This window comes from Miniopterus schreibersii (genome assembly GCF_964146895.1).
Source record: "Miniopterus schreibersii genome assembly, chromosome: 3".
Lineage (NCBI taxonomy): Eukaryota > Metazoa > Chordata > Mammalia > Chiroptera > Miniopteridae > Miniopterus > Miniopterus schreibersii.
This window is the reverse complement of record NC_138103.1, coordinates 29,099,782-29,120,161: the sequence shown is the minus strand read 5'-3', so window position 1 is coordinate 29,120,161 and position 20,380 is coordinate 29,099,782. Positions and strand designations below refer to the sequence as shown.

Sequence of the window (20,380 nt, the reverse complement as noted above, 5' to 3'; positions counted from 1 at the left end):
AGGCTGCGAGAGCAAGGGCAGCCCAGAGACTTGGAGACCAAGCCTTTGGGGCATTGGAGCTTGAAACACCTGGATTATTTTTGAGAACCTCCTTGGAAGGTGGAGGCTTCCTCGGTTATCACCTCATTTACACCTCCTACGCCCCCCACAGTGAGAACCTGGAGGCTTGGCCTCCCCAATACTCCATGACCACAGCCTTTCCGCTGCGTCATGATCCTTCCAGACTGTGTCCAGAGCTGAGTTTCTAGAATTGTCCCCCTTCACTGTTCCCTCCCACACTTAGAGGTCACAGTCTTAGGGCTGGCACAGGGGTAACTGACTTCCTAGGAGGGCATTGCCCCAAGCGTAACTGCACACTTGGGTCCCAGACCCAGCTCCTCCACTCCCTTGCTGAGTGATGCTGGAAGATTTCTTGAACTTCAGTGAGCTGGTTCCATCTCCTCACCTGCAAAGAGGAAGCACTGACACTTGCTAAAGATACCCAGGAGACACTGAGGTGCGGAGCTGAGGGCTAGTACAAGTTCTGTTTTCTGTTACATTCTGTTTTCTTTTCCTATTCTGTTATTTATACAGTACATGCACACTTTACCAAATTCAAAAGATACTGAAGGTTTACAATGAAAAATGAAGTCAAGTCTCTCTTCTCTCTCAGCCACACAAATTCCCTTCCTCGAGGCATCCACTATCCCTGGCTCCTGTGCCTCCTGGAGAAAGATTGTCTGCAATACCTCAGTAGACATATATATGTTTTTCTTTCATACACAAATAGTAGCTTACTGGTTGCACTTACCGTTTAACTTATTTTATCTTGGAGAGCTGTGTAAAAAGCACCCTCATGCTCTTTGTCACTTTATCAGTTTCCCATCATGTGGATGTAGCGTCTCCTTCCTTCCTTCCTTCCTTCCTTCCTTCCTTCCTTCCTTCCTTCCTTCCTTCCTTCCTTCCTTCCTTCCTTCCTTCCTTCCAAGGTTTTTTATTGACTTATAGAGAGAGAGGAAGAGGGAGAGAGAGAAACATCAATGTGAAAGTGAAACATTGATAGCTGCCTTCTGTGCACCCTCTACCAGGATAGAGCAGCAACCCGGGCATATGCTCTGAATGGAAATCGAACCAGAAACCTTTGGGTGCACCGGACTACATCCAACCAATTGAACCACACCAGCCAGAGCTGTACCGTCATCCCTTGATGGGTCCCCCTGTTAGTGGGTGGGCAGGTTGTTGCCATTATTTGCTTTCACCAAACAATTAGCATGGCTCATACATCATTTTGCAAGTGAGCAAGTGCAGCCAAGGATAAATTCCAGGATATGGAATCCCTGGGCCAGAAGACACGTGTGGGAGACTTCTGTAGGATTTGCCAAATTTCCTGCTGCAGTGATTGTTCCAATGTACACAGCCACCGACATACAGAAGTGTGCCAGCACCCCCTTCCCCCATGTCCTCACCAATCTGTGACCATCGTCCAAGCAATGGGAAAATAAAGGTTTCTCAGGGTACTTAGGGCTAATTTTTTAGGTGGTTTATCAGAGCCATTATCAGTCATTCTTGGTTACTAAGATTTGCCCCCTCTGCCTGGTTGTCCTTTAGGCATGTTCCCCTCCCACCCCCCACCTTTGGATATGGGCCAGGCCACTGGGGACTGAGAAGCAGCTTTTTAGCTTCTGTAGATTTAGGATTCACTCCCTGTACTGTGGGCTACTGATGAGGCCTGGGTGGTGGGTGGTGGGCAGGGAGGGCCTCTGTGAAAGTCAAAAGTATTCAGGTGTTGCTGCAGGCTAATCCCTTCACCCAGCCTGGAGACACGCCCTCCACCCCCCCACCCCCTCCAAGGCCAAGCCAGGGAAGCCCAAGCTGGGCTTCTTTTGTCCAATTCAGGACACAGTCTTTGCTCCCCCCCCCCCCCGTGCTGGAGAGCTTGCCTCCTCCACAAGCAACTCTGTTTATCTTCAAACTATTCCAGCTGTGAGCAAGGCCTGGACCCCCACCCCACTGATCTGCCAGAGTGGCCCTTGGAGCCTACACCAAACAACCATGGCTGTTCTTCCCAAAGCCTTCAGCCTACTCAGCTCCAAGCTCCATGTCCATTTTTCCTACCCTGCCATGAGTTCTAGACCCCACACTGACCTTGTCATTGTCTCCTAGAGAGCCTCCACTTTGTCATGTTCCCTTCTGGAGTGTAGTAGCTTCCAGAGTGAGGTTGGGGCCTGGGCCTCCCTACTGTGCTCTGTGCTGTACAGAACAGACACGAACAGATCAAACCCTGTCTTCTTCTGGACACTAGACCTTCAATGATGCCACCACAACCCCCTTAGCTTTGTTGGCCACACTTCCCTGGTTTCTGGTCCTAAAAAACAGAAACCAGCTCCAATTAATTTAAACAGAAAGAGGTTCATTAGAAGGCTATCGAGTATGTCTCAGATTCTCTGCGAGGGCCAAAGAACCAGCCCAAAGTCCACACCCAGTCAGGAACAATTCCCCAAATCACCTGCCAGAAGTGGCTTGGTGCCAGCCCCGGCCACAGACCACCCCCCATCTCACACCAACACTGGACGCCAGGTGCTGCCTCTACAACTGCTGGTCTGCTGCATCCCCCTCATCACCTGGAGACTGGACGGCATTGTCAGCTCTGGGTGGGAGGGGCCTGCCTCAGAAGACCAGGTGGGGGAAGGGATCAGACCTGGGCAGAAGAAAGGGGTTCAGATGTTGGGCATTCCAGAGTGACAGTATTCACTGTAGGGTCTTTTTTTTTTTTTTTCTTAAATATATCTTTATTGATTTCAGAGAGAGGAAGGGAGAGGGAGAGAGAGATAAAAACATCAATGATGAAAGAGTAATTGATCGGCTGCCTCCTGCATGCCCCCAACTGGGGATTGAGCCCACAACCAGGCATGTGCCCTGCCCTGGAATTGAACCAGGGTCTCCTGGATCTTAGGTCAATGCTCAACCGCTGGGCCATGCCCAGCCAGGCCACTGCAGGGTCTTGAATCTCTCCATGTTGCACCCCAGATGACATTAGTTTAATACCCACTAAATGCCACCTGGCACCCACATAGTTTTCTCATTTGGTTCTCATGACAACTTGTGAGGTAGGTGCTGTCACCCCATTTCCCTGAGATTCCTGTGATGTGCCCAGCATCCTGCACCAAACTCCGCTTTAAAAGGGAGGGAGGAGGCTCCAAGGGAGCTGCCAGTGGGTCTCAAGCTGCTGCCCCGTCTCATCCCGGCTGACACTCACCTCTGCATTGCCTGGCCCTGGCCCTGTGGCCTGGGAGCACAGCCTCTAAACATGGGGAATCCCGGTGGTGAAAACAGAAGATTCAGCCAGAGAGGAGCCAAGCTTCCAGCATGTTCCCAGAAACCAGCCTCTGGGGAGCGGGTGAGTCAGAGGGCAGGTCTGAGAGGGGAGCTCAGCCCTGGAAACGTTGGCCTAGACCCTCCATTTGTTGTGCGTCTACAGAGGGGATCCTTTCGCTGAGCAGACCACTGCCCTCCTTTTTTATCCCTGTGTTCGTTCGTTCATTCATTCATTCACTCAGTCATCTGCTTATGTATTCTGCATTCACTGAGTATCTGCTGTGTGCTAGGCCCTGTGCTGAGCACTGGGGATCCAGAGAAAAACTCGCCATGGTTCCTCCCCTGAGGGGTTCACAGTTGAAGGGAAGAGATGGAGGTAGCAAGGTGTTTAAGTGCCAGAGTAGAGAAATGCCTGAGGAATATAGAGGAGAGAGCCAGTGACATTTGAGCTGGATCTAGAAGGATTGATGTGGGAGCAGCCTGAGCAAAGGTGTGCAGGTGTGATGAAGGCTGGGTGTTCTGGAAACATCCAAGAGGGAGGTGTTGAAAGCTTATGGAACGCAAGCCTGTGCAAACAGATAGGTACCAGCCAATGAAGGACCTTGACTGCAGGGAAAGAGCTTGGATATATTCCTGCACAGGGTTTGAACAGAGAAGTGACAATGGATGGACTTGGTGCTGGGAATGCAGTGGATTGGCATTTGAAGTGTCAGCTTGAGGGTCTCCTTCCCACCCTGAACTTCCTGTGCTCCTCACCCATGTGAGTGGAATATCCCTTCTTGTATGATATTTTTAGAGACCCACAAATATGTTCTCATTTCTTTTAGAATCAAAAAGAAAATGAATATAATAGTAATGAATATGTAACAATGAATCCATCCTGGATTGTATTCATCTTTATATCAAAGTGGTCATAAAATATAAATTTAATATCTTGGTTCACATCAGTCAAAAGCTCCTGAGTTCATGAAAATCATAATGCTCCCTGGCACAGGACAGGAGCACCTCTTGAGTTTCAACACATGCCTTTGAACTTCACAGCAGATTAGTAATGCTGAAGGAAAATAGTGTTTGAGTTGCAGAGTCCGGGTCTTTAAGCATCAGAGGAGCTTGGGTAGGACCAGTTATCTACCGCTCCAGCCTCCACCGGAGGCAGGGAAAGAGGCTTAGACAAGGGGGAGTCCCCTGGGTGCTACCCCAGGAAGGGGGTCAGATGCCAAATTGCCTGAGATGAGAAAGGAAGGTTCAATCAAGATCACATTGAATGATAGAAAAATAAAGTTTTACTCCAGGAACTGCTGAGCTTGTGTATTGCAGGCCTTACCCATCAGCTAGGGCTCCACTCTACACTCCAATAAACATTTAAAAATGCATCCATGCTGGAGGAGGGAGGTGAAATGGGTGCAGGTGGTCAAAAGTTACAAACCTCCAGCTATAATATAAGTCCTGGGAATGTGATGTACAGCATGGTGACTATAGTTAACACCACCATATTGTATATTTGGAAGTTGCTAAGAGATAGAATGGGTAAAGAAAATGTGTCATATATATATATATATATATATATATATATGAATACTTTTAAAAAGTATTAAAAAAGAAGAAAATCCTGCCTTTAAAAAAGATTTTATTTTTTAATTTTTTAAAATATGTCTTTATTGATTTCAGAGAGAGGAAGGGAGAGGGAGAGAGAGAGAGAAACGTCAATGACCAGTCACTGATGGGCTGCCTCCTGCACGCCCCCAACTGGGGATAGAGCCAGCAACCCGGGCATGTGCCCTGACTGGGAATCGAACCCCGATCTCCTGGATCCTAAGTTGATGCTCAACCGCTGAGACATGCCAGCCAGGCTAAAAAAAAGCTTTTAAAAAGAAGGAAATTCTGGCTCATGCCACAACATGAATTAACCTTGAGGACATCATGCTAAGTGAAATAGCCAGTCATAAAAAGACAAATGTTGCCCGATTCCACTTATATGTGATACCTAGAGTAGTAAAACTCAAAGAAATAGAAAGTAGCATTGTGGTTGCCAGGGTTCTAGCCTGAGGGAGGGAAAATAGAGAGTTGTTATTTAATGGGCATAGTTTCACAAGATGAGAAAGTTCTGCAGATCTGTTGCACAACCATGAGCATATAGATAACACTACTGAACTGTAAACTTAAAATGACTAAGATTGTAAATTTTATACTATGTATTTTTTACCCCCCAAGATTCAAATATATCCCAACTTTATATGTACTTTTTGGCTGTAAAAATATTTGAAGAGATTTTTATAACTTAGCTTTTGAAGCTGGTTGGGTACAAGTAACTGGTTTGATTTACTGCTGGCCTTGATTTCTCTGCAAGCATCATGCCTTCTTGGGAACTTGGGGATTCTTACAGAGGGAGAAAATGTGACCTACAAATCGTTTTCATGCTTTAAAGTACTAAATTTCACAGTAGATGAAGCTGACATGTTGCATTTAGAAGCTATTTAAGTAAACATTTACTATTTTAAAACATTTTGTGGTTTTAATATTTTGCAGCCAATGCCTCCCCCTACCCCCACCCTTCTCAAGGACTTTGATGAGCTGGAAGCCCTATGCCCATGGGACCTCCTAGGGAAAACTGTCCCCGCCCAGAGGAAAGGCCTTCTCAGGCAATCCTTCCATCCTCCCATCAGACAGTGGCAGCCAGTCCCTGTCCTGCCACTGCCAAGTCTTGATGGCAGCCCCCACACGAAGGTCAGAGGGGCCCAGCTAGGGACCTGCAAATGCTGAGCACAGGAATCTGTACTAAACCCAAGGCCACAGGGAGCCCTGGCAGGCTATGGGTGAGCGACAGCAGTGTGCCAAGAAGTCTGGACTTGCCAATTGTGAGAAGCCTGGAGGAGGCAGGCTGAGAGGTATTCACAGGCCAGATGGGGTTCTGTGCCCAGCCGCCCCCTGCCCTGCCAATCTTGACACCCTTACCTGCCCCCATTTAGACAGATAGGATTAAATATAACTTTAAAACTGAGGCCCACAGTGACAAGTGTGAGCCCTTGAGCCAGACCACTGAGTTTAAATCCTGGCTCCTCTATTATATTAGAACCTGCTGTGTGACTGCAGGCAAGTAACTCAGTCTCTCTGGGCCTCATTTGCTTAATCTGTAAAGTGGGGCAGCGGTGGCTGCACCACACAGAGTAGCTGTGACTAGACCATGTTGCTGTCGCCTGACCTCAGGAGGCACATTCACATGCTGAGCCTCTCCGGGCTCCAGGGCGAGAAGGATGGATGTGTGCCAGACAGGGGACTTGGCCCAGGGCCAGTGCAGCTGCAGCTGGAACGTAAACCTGTTGTGGCTTCTGGCGCCACGGCCTCCCTGCTACAGCTCCAGACAGAACTCTGACTGGAGTGACAGGAACCAGGAACCTCGGGGGTGAAGGTTGGAGCCGCTGGGTGGGGGAGCAGGAGGTGGAGGCGGCTCCTGGTCCTCAGCCGAGCTCCCGCTCAGACAGCTCTTGTACACCCTTCACACCCAGCAAGCCCTCCCCTTCTCCACTTGTGCAGCTCCTGGTGCACTGTGGCTACTCAGGACCCCAGCTCCTGGGTGCCTCCCAACCCTCAGCTCACTGGGCTCCCTCTGCCCTAGCTGTCTCTAGCAGGACTCACATGGTCCCTCCTGGGGCCTCTGCTTCTGCTTTACCTGAGATCTTCCGTGTGACTGTCCCCCCCTCCCCTGCTGGACCCCACACAGTGTCTCTTCACCCACGTCTCTCCAGCCTGTGCCTGAGTGAGGGCAGCGAGGTGGTGTGAGCCGCGCAGCGGGACCAGGCATCCCAGGGTGGCAGACAGCTCCCCACGCTCCCAACTCCTCCTCGCTGCTGTGGCCACGATAGCATACAGTGGGTGCTCCATAGGTGCTTGCTAAATAAACACAGCCTGCTTTCTCCCAGTAAAACACACCGATCCTAAGTGAACAGCTTGTTGAAATTTTACACTTGCCTACACCTGAGTAACCATTACCTAGATTAAGATCTAGAACATTTCCAGCCTCCATCAGGCTTCCTTAGGCCCCAGTCCAGTCACCCCACCCTCAGGGATAAACTCTCTCCCGAACTGATCACCACAGTTAGTCTTACCTGCTTTTGATCTCCATTTGGATGGAATCATACAGCATACTTCAGAGAGACTGAGTTCAGTTCCAGGTGACAGGGAAAAAAGCAAATATCACTATAAAGTGAGTCACACGAATGTTTTGGTTTCCTAGTGTATCTGAAAGTTATGTTTACACTATACTGTAGTGTATTAAGTATGCAGTAGCATTATGTCTAAAAAACAATGTACACACCTTAATTTAAAAATAATTTATTGGGGGCAAAAATTGCTAACCGTCACCTGGGCCTGTTGGGAATGGGGTGCTGACAGACTTGCCTGATACAGGGTTGCCACAAACCTTCAAGTTGTAAAAAACACAATATCGGTGAGGCACAATAAAGCGAGGTATGCCTGTAAATTCCTCTGTGCCAGCTTCCCCTCAGCGCAGTAATGACCGGGACATCTGCACGTTGCTGCCTGTATCAACAGTCCCCTCTTCTTTATTGCTGAATGTATTCTACGGTGTGGATGCGGTTCCCTCCATAGTTTGCTTGTCCCTTCACCCTGGATGGACATCTGTATTGTGTGCACTTTGGGGCTGTGAGAAATAAGGCTGCTAATATTCTTGCGTGCATATGAGTGCAGGAGTACTCATTTCTCTCAGGAGAACTTATGGCCAGAACTGCTGGGTCCTTGGGTGGACATAAGAACGCCGAGTCCTGCCCTGGCCGATGTGGCTCAGTCGGTTAGAGTGTCATCCTGAACACTGAAAGGTGATGGGTTTGATTCCTGATCAGGGCACATTCCCAGGTTGCGGTTCTGTCCCCGGTTGGGGCTTATACAAGAGGCAGCGTATTGATGTTTCTCTCTCACATTGATGTTCCTCTCTCTCTAAAAGGAAAAAAAAAAAAGAATGCTGAGCTCTAAGCAGGTTGATTCTTATCCCCCACATTTCACACCTGCCCCTCCATCTCACCAGTGGACCCACCAGATCTCACCTCCACTTCGTCCAGGAGCCGAGGAGTTGAAACTCCAGATTCCTCAGCCTCATTTGGCAGAGCAGGACAGCTGTCCTGATCTCGCTCTTGCCATCCCTGTGGGCCCAGGCCCCCCTTTCACAGCTAAAGGGCCCACTGGGCTGGTCAACAAGGAGAGAGCCCTTTTCCCTAAGAGGACATAGAACTTTCAGGAGCTGAGATCTCCCCTCAGGGCCCTTCAGGACTGTCTACTTGGGGGATGTCCCTCTGTCCTAGCCACCTTCCCCTCATAGGGCAGGACAACTAGAAGCCCAAGGAGGACAACAGGCAGCTGGAGACTCACAGAAAGGTGGAGTGGGAGAGAATAGCCCACAGACAAATGTCCCACTTTGGGGACTAAGCCTGGAGATGTAGGCTCAGGGTCCAGTGTCTCTGGGCATAGGGGCAGCTTTTGACTTCTCAGGGCCTTAGCACAGGCTTCATGTCCCTCCAGCGTCCAGGTGGGATTTGAGACCTGTTCTCCCCTTCACCCTGGCCAACCAAGCCTTAGACCCAAAGCGAGCCAGTGGGGACAACCAAGGCCACATCGGCCACACCTTCTCCAAACAGCCTAGGCTGGAGCAGGTCCACAGTGGGAAAAGGAGTCTCCTGCCCTGTCGAGGCAGAGAAGGCCTCCGTTCAATGCCTGCAACATTCTCAGAACCTTCTCTGGGCTGGTGGCTGGTTAGAGAGACCAAGCTGTGGCCCCAGGGCAGTGGGCAGTCAGGCTCCAGGACCATAGGTGCTGTCGTCCACCCCGCCCTTGGCCCTCAGCCCAGACCCAGGTTCCTCTCTTCCCAGAAATTCACCCCCCTGAATGGAGCTACGTGCTTTGCCCTCGTTAACCTTCTGAACCTTCCAGAAAGGAGTGGAAACACCCTACATCATCCTCCTTCGGAGGGAGCTGGGGGTGGGATTGGGGGAAGGTAAAGGGACCACCCTGGCTGCTGCCCAGATCAGGGCCACGGATGGAAAAATGAGGAACCCTTGCCTCCCCACCAACGGCCCTGCAGCCCCCTCCCCTCTAGCCATGTCCCTCCAGCCAAGCTCTGAGACCCCTCCTCCACCCCCCTGCTGGGTTCCCATCCCCTGTGTTTTCTGCCCTGGTGGCACTTACCACACCTATTTTTCATCTGTAAAATGAGACTAATCATGGGATCGCCCCAAGGATTTGGGGGTTCACATGTGTGAATTGTTCAGGCCAGTTCCTGGTGTCTGGTAAGTGCTGTGCAGGGGTCAGCCCCTCCTCTGAGTCACCATGTCCTTCTGTGCGTGGCCTTCTCTGGCTTGGGTTGGAGTGACCAGGGGTGGCTGACAAGGGGGGCCTGAGTCCCCCATCTCTGTTTCTGTTGCTCTCCACCTATTCCTTCAGTTCCTTCCGTCTCTCTCAGTTCCTTTACCTCACCAGGAGTGAATGGAGAGCCAGCTTTATGGGCAGAAAGGAGATATTCTTGGGGTCTTTGAGATTCACAGGGGACAGTAACTTGCAGTGGAAGGGGTCACAGGTGGCAACAAGGAGAAGATGATGTATGAGCTGGGAGTGAAGGACCAGGAGGATTTGGGCTCTAAAAAATGGATGGAAGGTGAGGATAGCATCAGGAGGGCAAAAAGAACACGTGTGAGCCCTCGGGTCATCACCCCAATGACACAGGGCCTGAGTCTGGGCAGCTCAAACAGCCCAGCAAGCAGGAGTTCCAGCCCGTGCAACACCATGTCCCCAGCATCCTGCAAGTCCCCAGGGGGATCCCAGGAATAGCCTGCATCTTGGCCTGAAATGTTCTCCCAGCGAGATGCCTCCCAACAGGGTGGCTCTCTCGGGTCATGTCCCTTGCATCTTTGTGCCCTGAGATGGAAACATCCCCCAGGGAGCTGCTGGGGTTAGACCCAGAGCAGGCCACTCCCAGACTCCAGAACCAGCTGATTCCTCCTCTCCTGGCCTCATAGCCCCTCCTCTCGGGCCTGCCTGGCTTCCAGCACCCCTGGGACTTCAGACCCCTCTGTGTGAGCCAGCATTCCTAGGAGAGCCCAGGTCCCATGCCAAAGAGGGGGTGCAAGTATACATCTATGGGGAGCAGAGCTGCCCAATTTCCTACAACAGTCCACTTGGCCACCCAGGCCCCTGCTGCAGAGGACAGCTGGGTGTCCGGCGAAGGCCAGGGCATGGAGGCAGCACAGCCGGACCAGAGGTTGCAAAGGGCTTTGGGGGCAGGGCCAGCAGGAGGGGGGCCTGGGGTGACCCTCTATCTACCGCTTTGGGCTGACGTGCTGCGAACGGTCCTGTCCCTGACATACATTCTCTTTCTTCTTCTTTTTGCTCTGTTTTTTGCCCCTTTTCTCTGCTGAGCCCAAACCTGGAACCAGCTTTCTGATTTTATCTTGTATTTAATGGGAAACGGCTGTGCCCATCTCTGGGCCAGCTCAGACGGCTTCCCCTCCAGGAAGTGAGTCCTCACGGCTTGTTCTTGTCCAAGTTAAAAATAGAGACAAGAGACAGCGAGAAACAGGCAAAGAAACATAAGAGAAGGGGACACAGAGAGACAGCCAGCCAGGAAGATAGAGCGGGGCAGAAAGAGGCAGCGAAGAATGCGGCAGGTCCCCTCCTCCCATCCATGTGTCCATTTATCAGGCTGATATCAGGTGACATGTGGCCCACTGGATGTCACTTCATGACTCAAGACCATTGTCAGAGTCTGTTTTCCCAGGTCTGTGCCCTTGAGAGCTGGAGTGCTGAGTGGGTTGGTGCGACCACACCTGTGGTCAGTGTTACCTGACCAGCTCGTGCTCCAGGCCCGCAGAAGAGCCCAGAGAAGCAAGCCCAGGCATGGCTGGGGTCCCCATGGGAATTTGGGGGGATAATCCCACCCATACCATGCTGGCACTCCCATAGCCCCTGAGGTCAGGCCCTGGGCTCAGCACGGGGCAGATACCAAGAAAATGGCTTACATCTTTGTGGCCAGGCTGAGTCTATCACATGTCCCCAGTTGGGGGGGGGGGTCAGGGAGAGAGGTTGATGGGGGTCTTCTCCAGCCTTCGGTCTGGGGATTGGAGGACCACAGTACCATGAGGTGCGGGGCTGGGGGCCGCTCTAGGTTTGGCTATGGGGGAAGCATGGTGGCCTGAGGGGTCTCTGGGCTATCCAGTCAGAGGCAGCCAGGACCCCTGTCCTCTAACACTCTGGGATCAGCTCCTGCAGAGTCCTCTCCCTGGCCTGAGGCTGCCCTCTGTCCGGGACAGGACTGTGTGGTCATCTGTCTACCCCTCTCCAGTCTGGAGACCACAAGAGGAAGGGTCTGATTGCACAGGATCTGCACAGCCAGCCTGTGCCCCTCTGTGATGTTGTGATACAATAAGAATACTGTAGTCCCCCCTTATTCACAGTTTCATTTGCCCACAGTAAACTGTGGTACAAAAATATGAAATGGGAAATTCCAGAAATAAACAATTGATAGGTTTTAAGTTGTGCGTCGTTCTGAGTAGCATTATTAAGTCCCGCTCCGCCCTGCTTGGGACATGAATCACCCCTTTGTCCGACACATCCACCTGCACCTGCTCTTACTCCTTACTCGCTTAGTAGCCAGCTCACTTATCAGATCGACTGTTCTATTATTAGTCATTGTTGTTAATCTTATTGTGCCTAATTGTAAATTAAACTTTATCGTCAGTATGTATAGGAAGAAGCAGAGTGTATACAGGGCTCAATACTATGTGAGTTTTCAGGGGTCCAGTAGGAGACTTGGAGCATACCTCCTGTGGATAAAGGGGGGACTACCGATGTAATTTGGTCTCTGTCCCTGGTTCCTGGCACAGAGCTCCTAAAACCCTTTTGAGTGGTAGGGGTGAGAGGAGCATCTTTTGCTGTTCATAGTGTTGTTCACGATTCAGGCTGCTCACTAGAGGAACTAACCATGGGGTTAGAGGGCTGGGACTTTCAGCCCTGCCCCACCCCTATAATGTCCAGGTAGGGGTGTTCAATCACCAATGGCCAATGCTTTAATCAATCATGCCTGGTAATGGAACCTCTATGAAAAGACAATGGGGTTCAGCCCGGCTGGGCGTGGCTCAGCCGTTAAGCGTCGACGTAGGATCCAGGAGATCAGGGTTCGATTCCCGGTCAGGGCACATGCCCGGGTTGCGGGCTGCAGCTGATCAATGACTCTCTCATCATTGATGTTTCTATCTCTCTCTCTCCCTCTCCTTTCCTCTCTCTGAAATCAATAAAGATATATATATAATAAAAAAAGACAATGGGGTTCAGAGAGCTTCTAGGCTGGTGAGCACACAGAGGTGCTGGGAGGGCGGCACACTCAGAGAGGGCACGGAAGCTCTGCTCTGCCCCTTCAGAGACAGCCCTGTGCATCTCTTCTATGTTGCTGTTCCTGAGCTGGATCCTTTTTCATAAACAGGAAATACTCAGTAAATGGTTTTCCTGAGTTCTGTGAGCCATTCTAGCAAATTATTGAAACTGAGAGGGTGGTTCTGGAAATCTCTGATTTATAACCAAATTGGACAGAAGTATGAGTACCCCAGGCACGCACTGCTTACAACTAGTGTCTGAAGAGGGGATAGTCTTGTGGGACTGAGCCCTTTAACTGTAGGGTCTGCACTAACTCCAGGTAGTCAATGTCAGAATTGAAATTGTGGGACACTCAGTTGGTGTCCAGAGAGTTGGAGAATTGGTTGGTGTGAAAATAACCCATAGATTCAGTGTCAGAAGTGCTGTGAGTAAAAAACAGACTGTAATACCCTCTGAGTTCCTTCTGTGTCTTGCTCTGGGCCCAAGAGGCTGGGACATGGACCATGGACCACACCATCCAGACCCCTCTACCCTCTTGCTTCTGGTGAGGTGTGATCAGTGGAGGCACCAGCATGCGGTCAGAAGGCGGGAGGAGAGAGGCAGGGGTATTTACTCAACAGCTCCCTCCAGGGACTGTGTCCCTCTATCTACAGCCCCAGCTTTTGCCAGATGGACCCTGCCTATGACTTCTACTCACTGGTTCTGGAAACACCACTCCCTCCCATCACGGCAACCCTTCAGGTACAGGAGTACTATGGCCCCATCAGTGCCTTAGGTCACCCTGTCCTGTTGGTTCTCCTAACTCTGCCCACACCTTTGTAAACTCTCTCAATTGCCCTGCTAGAGGCCTGCCATCTGTTTCCTGCCAGGGCCAGACCCTGGCATTGGTTTGTGGAGTGCAAAGCCTTAGGGTCACCTAGTTCAACCTTCACTTCTTACATAAAGGGACATTAAGGCCCAGAGAGAGTGAGTGATCTGTCCAGGGTCATCCAGCCCCAGAAAAGGCTGTGGAAAGACCAAGACAAGTTGGAAATCTGTTTGCTTCCTCCCCTGCCTGTCCCTCCCAGCCTGGCTCCCCCAGGGCCCTGTGAGCGTTTCCTGTACAGCAGGAGCAGGATGTGTCTGCACCGGCTAATAAACCAATTAGGGCCATGTGCACCTCCCAGAGATAGGCACCTAGAAAGCCAGCCAGCATGCTCCTTCCCTGATCCCCTGCCCTAGTGGGTGAGGCCCTCCACGTGGCATGGGGTGCTTCCTGGACTCCCCCCACCCCACCCTGCCCTCTAGCTGCCCCCAACCTGCCCACCCAGCAGTCTCCAACTGCTTCCAGGCCTTTGCACATGCTGTGGCTCTCGCCTGGGTACCCTTCCCATGTCCACCTGGCATAGTGCTGCCTCTTCTCCAAGGCCACACCTGCTTAGGAAGCCTCCTCCGAGCCTCAAAGTCTGTGTTCCCTCCATCCCTGTGTGGTAATGACTCTCTCCTCCCCACAATGGTGGGCAACTTGAGGGCAGAACCTCACTCGAGGCAGAACATCTCCGGCCCTTCAGGGCCAACCAGAGTGCAGTGATGATGGAAATGCTGGTGCCTGGGTTAGGTTCAGGGCTGGAGTCAGCTCTGGGCTGAGCCCAGTCTTCTCTGAGAGCTGAATTTCATACTCACTTTCTGCTCCCCAGGCCCAGAGTAAGCACAGGGGCCTGTGAAACTTTGAAGCTGCGCCTCTTGTGCAGGAATTGGAGAAAGGGGAGGTGAATGGCTGTCAGTCCTCCAGCTGGGAGGTGAGGCCAGCTGGAGAGAGGGGCCACAGGAGGCTGCTGGGGATGAGGGGGCAGCAAGTGTCAGACATGCAGGGCAGGTCAGCCCATTCACCTCCTTGGTTTGGACTTACCTCAGCCCAGTGGGCAGTGTGCTCACCCTCATTTTACAGATAGGGACACTGAGGCCCGAGGAGAGGCTTTCCCTGCTCCAGATGGCTTAGCTGGCCTCGGACCCAGGACCTCAGCCCTGGTACTATATCTGCCTAAGAACTCCCCGCCCCTACCCAGGGGATCTGAGGCAGAGAGTGGGGAGACTGCCAGGTGTACAATGACACGATGTACAGAGGGATGTTGGGGATGTTTATTTCTGATAGTGATTTCTGAGCTCCAGAAGCTGCAGGACATGCTCCCAGCCCAGGCTCTGCAGCCTGGACCAGGGAGAAGGTTGCGGAGATGGGTGCCCCCCAGGGCCACTCAGGAGCCCCCCATAGCTGGAGGGCTGAACATGTGGTGGGAGTTATATCTTCTCATGCACACCAACTCCTCTGGTCCCGAAATGGGGCTGCTCCCACAGCTGTCATAGCTTGGGTGGGGACAGGGAGAAGAGATGGAAGAGAATGATGAACACAGGGCCTGAAGTCCCCTGATTATTGCTTAGAGCTTGGAGTTCTAGATACAGGAGCCCTGGAGAAACTGAGGCTCCACTGGCCAGGCTGGATTAACCAAAGGGAACCAGACTATTCCTCTAAATTTCACAAAGCCAGCTCTCCCCTCCCTGGCAGCCCCCATGCCCCCCTCTTCTATTCCTCACACCCCAGGATGCCTGTTTCCCTAATAAACCCACCACTGGATCCCTCTGGCCTTCAGGATACAGCCATTTCCTCAGCTGGGAGTCAGCGCCAGGCCTTGCTTGGCTTCCAGCAACCCTCCTGCCCCAGCACCTTCCCCTCTTCCTCCGCTCCAGATCCTACCAAGGGATAGGTTTCCCCTTTCCTGTAATTGGCCTTGTGGACACCCACTCTCCACCAGGCCCCCATCTGAGCTCTGAATGAAAGGCTTGGGGCAAAGCTTAGCACTTGGCCTAAAAGCAATTCACCTGGGTGACTCACAACTGGAGTGTCTGCTGCCTGCCCCTACTCACAATTCCAGCTATTGCCACCAGGGGGCGATGGTTCCCACTCAGAAATTGTGGACCGGTCGGGCGGGTAGTAGGGAAAGACAAGGGAAGGAGGGGTTAAGAAGTTCTGGACCTTGAGGATTCCTTGCTCAATAATTGTCACCCATGTCTGGCCTTCAGGGAAAGCCACTCGGCATGGCTAGCAAGGGGAGCTGGGCTGGGGGCCTGGGCCGGGATCTGTGGACCGATCGAGGCGGGAGAAGGGGATAAGGGCTGTCCGGGTCAGGGGCCTCCCCCCTCCCAGGGGCCCGGAGGTCTCAGCCCTGTCCACTTACCAGGTGTAGATGAGCAGGGCAAGGAGGGTGGTGAGGAGGACAGCCAGCAGGACTGAGAGGGTGGCGATTATGACCACTGTGCCCGTGCTCTGGAGCCCTGGGGTAGCCTGGAGTGCCTCAGCTGAGGGGCAGGAAGGGACCTCGCAGGCAGGCAGGCAGGCAGGCAGGCAGGGCAGGCCGTGTAAGGAGGAAAGAGATATGATCTGACTGGAGAAGGGGAACCTGGAACAGCCTCCAGATCAACCACCCCCCACCCAGGCTGGGGGAGGCGTACTTGCGGACAGCCAAATGGCAATGGTGGCTCTGACTGACAGGGGCTGGCCCACACCCAGTCCTTGGGGTCTCCCTAGTGTGTGAACTGCTCATCTGGCCCCATACCTTGCTGCAGAAGGGTGTCACTGGACCACTCTGTCTCAGCCACGGGTCCTCTGTCACTCATCACCAGGAACTTCACTCTGAACAGAAGACCCAGCATTGGGGGTGAGGGTCCCTGGGTCCTGAACCCATGGACCCTGGTGCCCATCAGTCTGCTCCCTTGATCCCCAGGGAGTGGTGGGCTGGGGAGCGGGGACTGGGCCTTAAAGCATAGCCTTGGAGTCCACCTGGAGGGGCCCCAATGCCAGCTGTGACATTTCCCAGATGCGTGGCCTTGTGTGCATCCCTTGCCCTCTCTGGGCCTCAGCGTCCTCACTTGGGAAACATGTGTGGAGTGAACTAGATCCCCCAGCACTGACATCAGTGAATGAAGCCCTGGGTGAAGGGAGATGGGTCCAGGGGCCCGTCCCCCCCAGGGGCACACCCTGCCTGGATGGGCAGCTTCCACCTGTGGGATCCAAGTGGCCCATGGGCACAGAGGTTCGAGCTAGGGGCCCTCTGCTCAAGAAGGACAGGAGAATTCACCCAGGCCTCCCCCCCAGTTGCAGAACTAGACAAGGGAACCCAGGCATCCAGCTGGCAGCTGCCCCAGGCTCAGGTTTGGGCTCAGGCAGAGCTGCTCACCGGTAGGGCCCCGGACCTGGCAGGGGGTGGTTGCAGCCTCTTGTGGTTGGTAAGCAGCCAGTGTCATTGCCAACACGGAGGACCCGGAGCTGGTTGCCAGGCTGGCTACCCGGATAGAGTGCTCGGCTGGCCATCATCGTGAGGTAGTAGCCCCTCTGGGGGAGGTCAGCAGGGACTGGGGTGTCCTCCACCCTCTGTGGGGCAATGAAGTTCTGGGAGGCTGAGGGTGGCATTTGGGTCAGATGGTGGGTAATGGTGGCTCTGATAACAGGGGCTGGCCCATCCCCGGTCCTCAGGAGTCCCCAGGTTCCCAGGCTTAGTGTGTGACCTGCTCATCTGGCCCCATATGGCATGGGGGCCACATGGGCGGGGCTCCAGCACATCCCACCAGGCCAGACAGCCTCCCCACCCACAGCCACATCCCTGGCAGCACTTCCTCCACTCCTTCCACCCCTGCTGCTCCTCCCATGCCCCTTGCCCATTTCACAGAGGGAAAACCAAGGCCTGCCCCAGGGACACCCACCGTTGCTCTGGGCCACCACCAGCCAGATAGGGTCAAAGTCGGAGATGTTGAGGTGACTGAACTGGCCCCGCGGCTGCTCCAGAGTGAAGGTGGACTGGGTAAGTGTCCCTGCCAGAGTGGCACTTGAGAGCTGGGGCACATAGTTGATGCGCTCTGCGGCCAGTGGGGTCAGAGAGAAGAGGCTCAGCCAGAAGCCCCCCACAGCCCAGACTGAGGGGAGAGGGCATAGACCTGACCTGGAAGCCCAGGTTGAGGGGGAAAGACAGGGTCCTGGGAGGGCAAAGGGATGGCCCTGCCCTGGGGGCCTTAGTCTGAGGGAGGAGTTAGGGCTTTTCCTGGGAGCTATGTTCAGGCATTAATCAGGAGGGCTCCCTGGAAACTCTGTGCCCATGGGCATGGGTGGGTGGCCTGAGTCCAGCCCTGGCCCCTGCCTTGAGAGCTTATGAGGGGTGGGCACTGTGGGAGGTCAGGAGAGGCCTATCTGGCACTGCCTTACTTGGGGTCTCCATGTGATGGGCACAGTCCGGGGAAGGGGGATAGCTAGAGGCACAGGAGGCCCTTCCTCCTGGCTGCAGGCACAGTTCTGGGGAAGAGGGTCTTAGGACTTGTTGGGGTGAGGCTCAGATTTGAGGGAGCCTGAACCCTCTGGTGCCCAGTGACCTCGAGCTCTGACTCACTGGACCTCAGTTTACCCACCTCTCAAGTCCCTCCAGCTCTACCTGTATGGTTCAGATTGGTTTGCTTGATGAGAAAAATGAATGTCTTGGGAGGAGTGGAGAGGTGACAGAGAAAGTTCCCTTCCAAGAACTGAGGCCCAGATTTGGGCCACCAAGAGGGGGGCTGTGTCCTGGCTCAGAGCTTAGGACACCCTCTCCTTCCCACCCAGTGCTTTGCCACCACCCACCCAGCCCCAGGGCACCCTCCCCTTCAGAAACTTGACCCCTTCTCAGCCCCTCACAGCCCCATCTGAGAAAGGCCAGGGATAGCTGGGAAGGACAAGAAGCCTGGGCCCCCATGCCCATGTCCAGCCCTGCTGCTGGGGGAGCTCAGAACCCCTAACTTCTCCCTGGGCCCCTTCAGAGCAGTGTTCCTCCTCTCTCCCTCTCTCCAGCCCCAAATTCCAGAGAGCTGCAGAAAAATGAGGTGAGCTTTGATGCAAGTTTCCAGAACCCTCTCCCCTCTTTTGGTTCAATTCTGTTCAATTAAATTCATTTCCATTTAATTTCACTTAACTCCCAAGGTTCAGTGCTAGAACCCTCCTTTCTCTGAGCTCCCAGTTCTTCTCTGAGGCCCAGTGCACACTGCATACAGCCAGTACTTGTTCGCTTCATGAGGGAAAAGGCCTGGAACAGGAGAGACGGGGAGACTGCATCTCTAAACCCCCCTAGTTTAAGAGCCCACAGTGAACAACGCCTGCAGCCCCCTCAGTGATTTCCTTTTGGGGTTGTCCTTGCAGACTTCTTTTAACCTTTGCTCAGGGACAGGAAGGAGGGCAAGGAGGGGAGGAGGGGAACCATTTGGTGAGAATTGGGGTGGGGGCTCAGGGAGCGTGGAGATGAAAACCCCAGAGAGAGAGGAAGCATTACTTACTTTCCTGTCCTGGGGTGGGGGATAGGTGTCTGTCTTGTGACCTGTTTGGTGGGCTGTCTCTCCTGACCCATCTAGGACCCAGTTCCCAGACTTGAGGCTTTGGAGCCAGCTGGGGGAGGTGAGGTCTGTCCTCCCAAAGCCCGAGGCACAGTGGGCACCCCTGCCCCACCCCACTCTCACTCACCCAGGCCTGTCCCCAGCTGCAGACAGATCAGCAGCAGCCAGGGTGGCATCAGCAGCCCAGAGTGTCTCCCACTGAGCCCCATGGCCAGGCCGAGCGTCCAGCTGTTTGTCAGAGGGTCTGTCTACAACGTCTAGAGCCTCAGAGCTCCTTTGTCTGGGCTCGGCTGGGGGAGGCTGCTTCTGGCACCTCCTGCTGCCCCTCCCAGGTGCCCCCTCCTCCCAAACAACTGGTTGGACAGGTTTTGGGGTAGAATCTGCTGGCCCATGGATTTCGCATTGTCAGGGAGGGGTCCGAAGAGAACAATCAGTTGCTGCTTCGAAGACAAGCCTGGACACCCTCACCACCCCTCTAGCAGGGCCAGGGAGGGGCCAGGGAGTGAGGAGGCAGCCCAGGTCCAGGCAGCCCCATGGCAGCCCTCCCACGCCCTGTGGAATCTTCTCTTCCAAACAGCCCCTAGCCTGACGAGAGCTCTCCACAGCCCTCCTGTGCAGAAAGCAGTTGCCCTCATTTTCTAGATGAAGCATAGAAAGGGGAAGGGGGCTTGTCCAACATCACCCAGCCAGGCAGGGCAGCGCCCAGATTAAAGGATCACACTCAAAGGCAAGCTTAGGGGACTCCCCGATATCACCTTCTCTCCTCTCCTCCTCCAGGTGACCTGCCCTCTCTCCTTCCTCCACCTGTGGCCACTGCCAAGGTGGGATAATCCCTCCTCGACACAGAGTATTATTGGATGGGGCCCAGAACAGGTGGGCAGAGCATGGACTGACCCCATCTCACCTGTATTGGAGCAGCGGCCCCCCATGGGTTCCCTGCCTCAAGCACCAACCAGCCCTTCTCAGCCTGGTGTCTGCACCTGGCCAGAGACACCCTCCCCAATCTCAATCTCCTTTTGGGAGTACTTAAGAAAATTCTTTTAAACCATTATAAATATTTTCTAGTTATTATAATGCATTTACACTCTCTTTAATTGCCAGCCCACATACACTATTTTTCTTTGCAAAAATTGTGCCAATTAAAAAAAGTTAAAATGAACCGTGCTGATTGTTTATGCCAGTGAACTTCAAAAAAGGAAAATATTTCTGCCAACACAACGTAATTACCTAGTATTTTTTTGGTGACCAACTCTTTACTCAAACATGCTAGCAGATGGTGTCAGACTTTTCAAGACAAAATTACTCAATTTCATGATTGATTGGCTCAGCCCCAAGACAA

General features: G+C 53.2%; 1 protein-coding gene across 1 annotated transcript; it reads right to left on the bottom strand.

Annotated features, from left to right (window-relative positions):
* Nucleotides 1-14,763: 14,763 nt before the first annotated feature.
* LOC308555068 (uroplakin-3b-like protein 1) lies at nucleotides 14,764-19,304 on the bottom strand. Its single transcript, XM_081132862.1, has 6 exons — nucleotides 19,169-19,304; nucleotides 17,395-17,547; nucleotides 16,872-17,091; nucleotides 16,251-16,327; nucleotides 15,873-15,993; nucleotides 14,764-15,003 (listed from the first exon to the last, which is right to left on the bottom strand). Exons 1-6 carry the CDS (start codon nucleotides 19,248-19,250, stop codon nucleotides 14,895-14,897), a joined length of 762 nt encoding a protein of 253 aa, XP_080988988.1. The 5' UTR covers nucleotides 19,251-19,304; the 3' UTR covers nucleotides 14,764-14,894.
* Nucleotides 19,305-20,380: the final 1,076 nt, after the last annotated feature.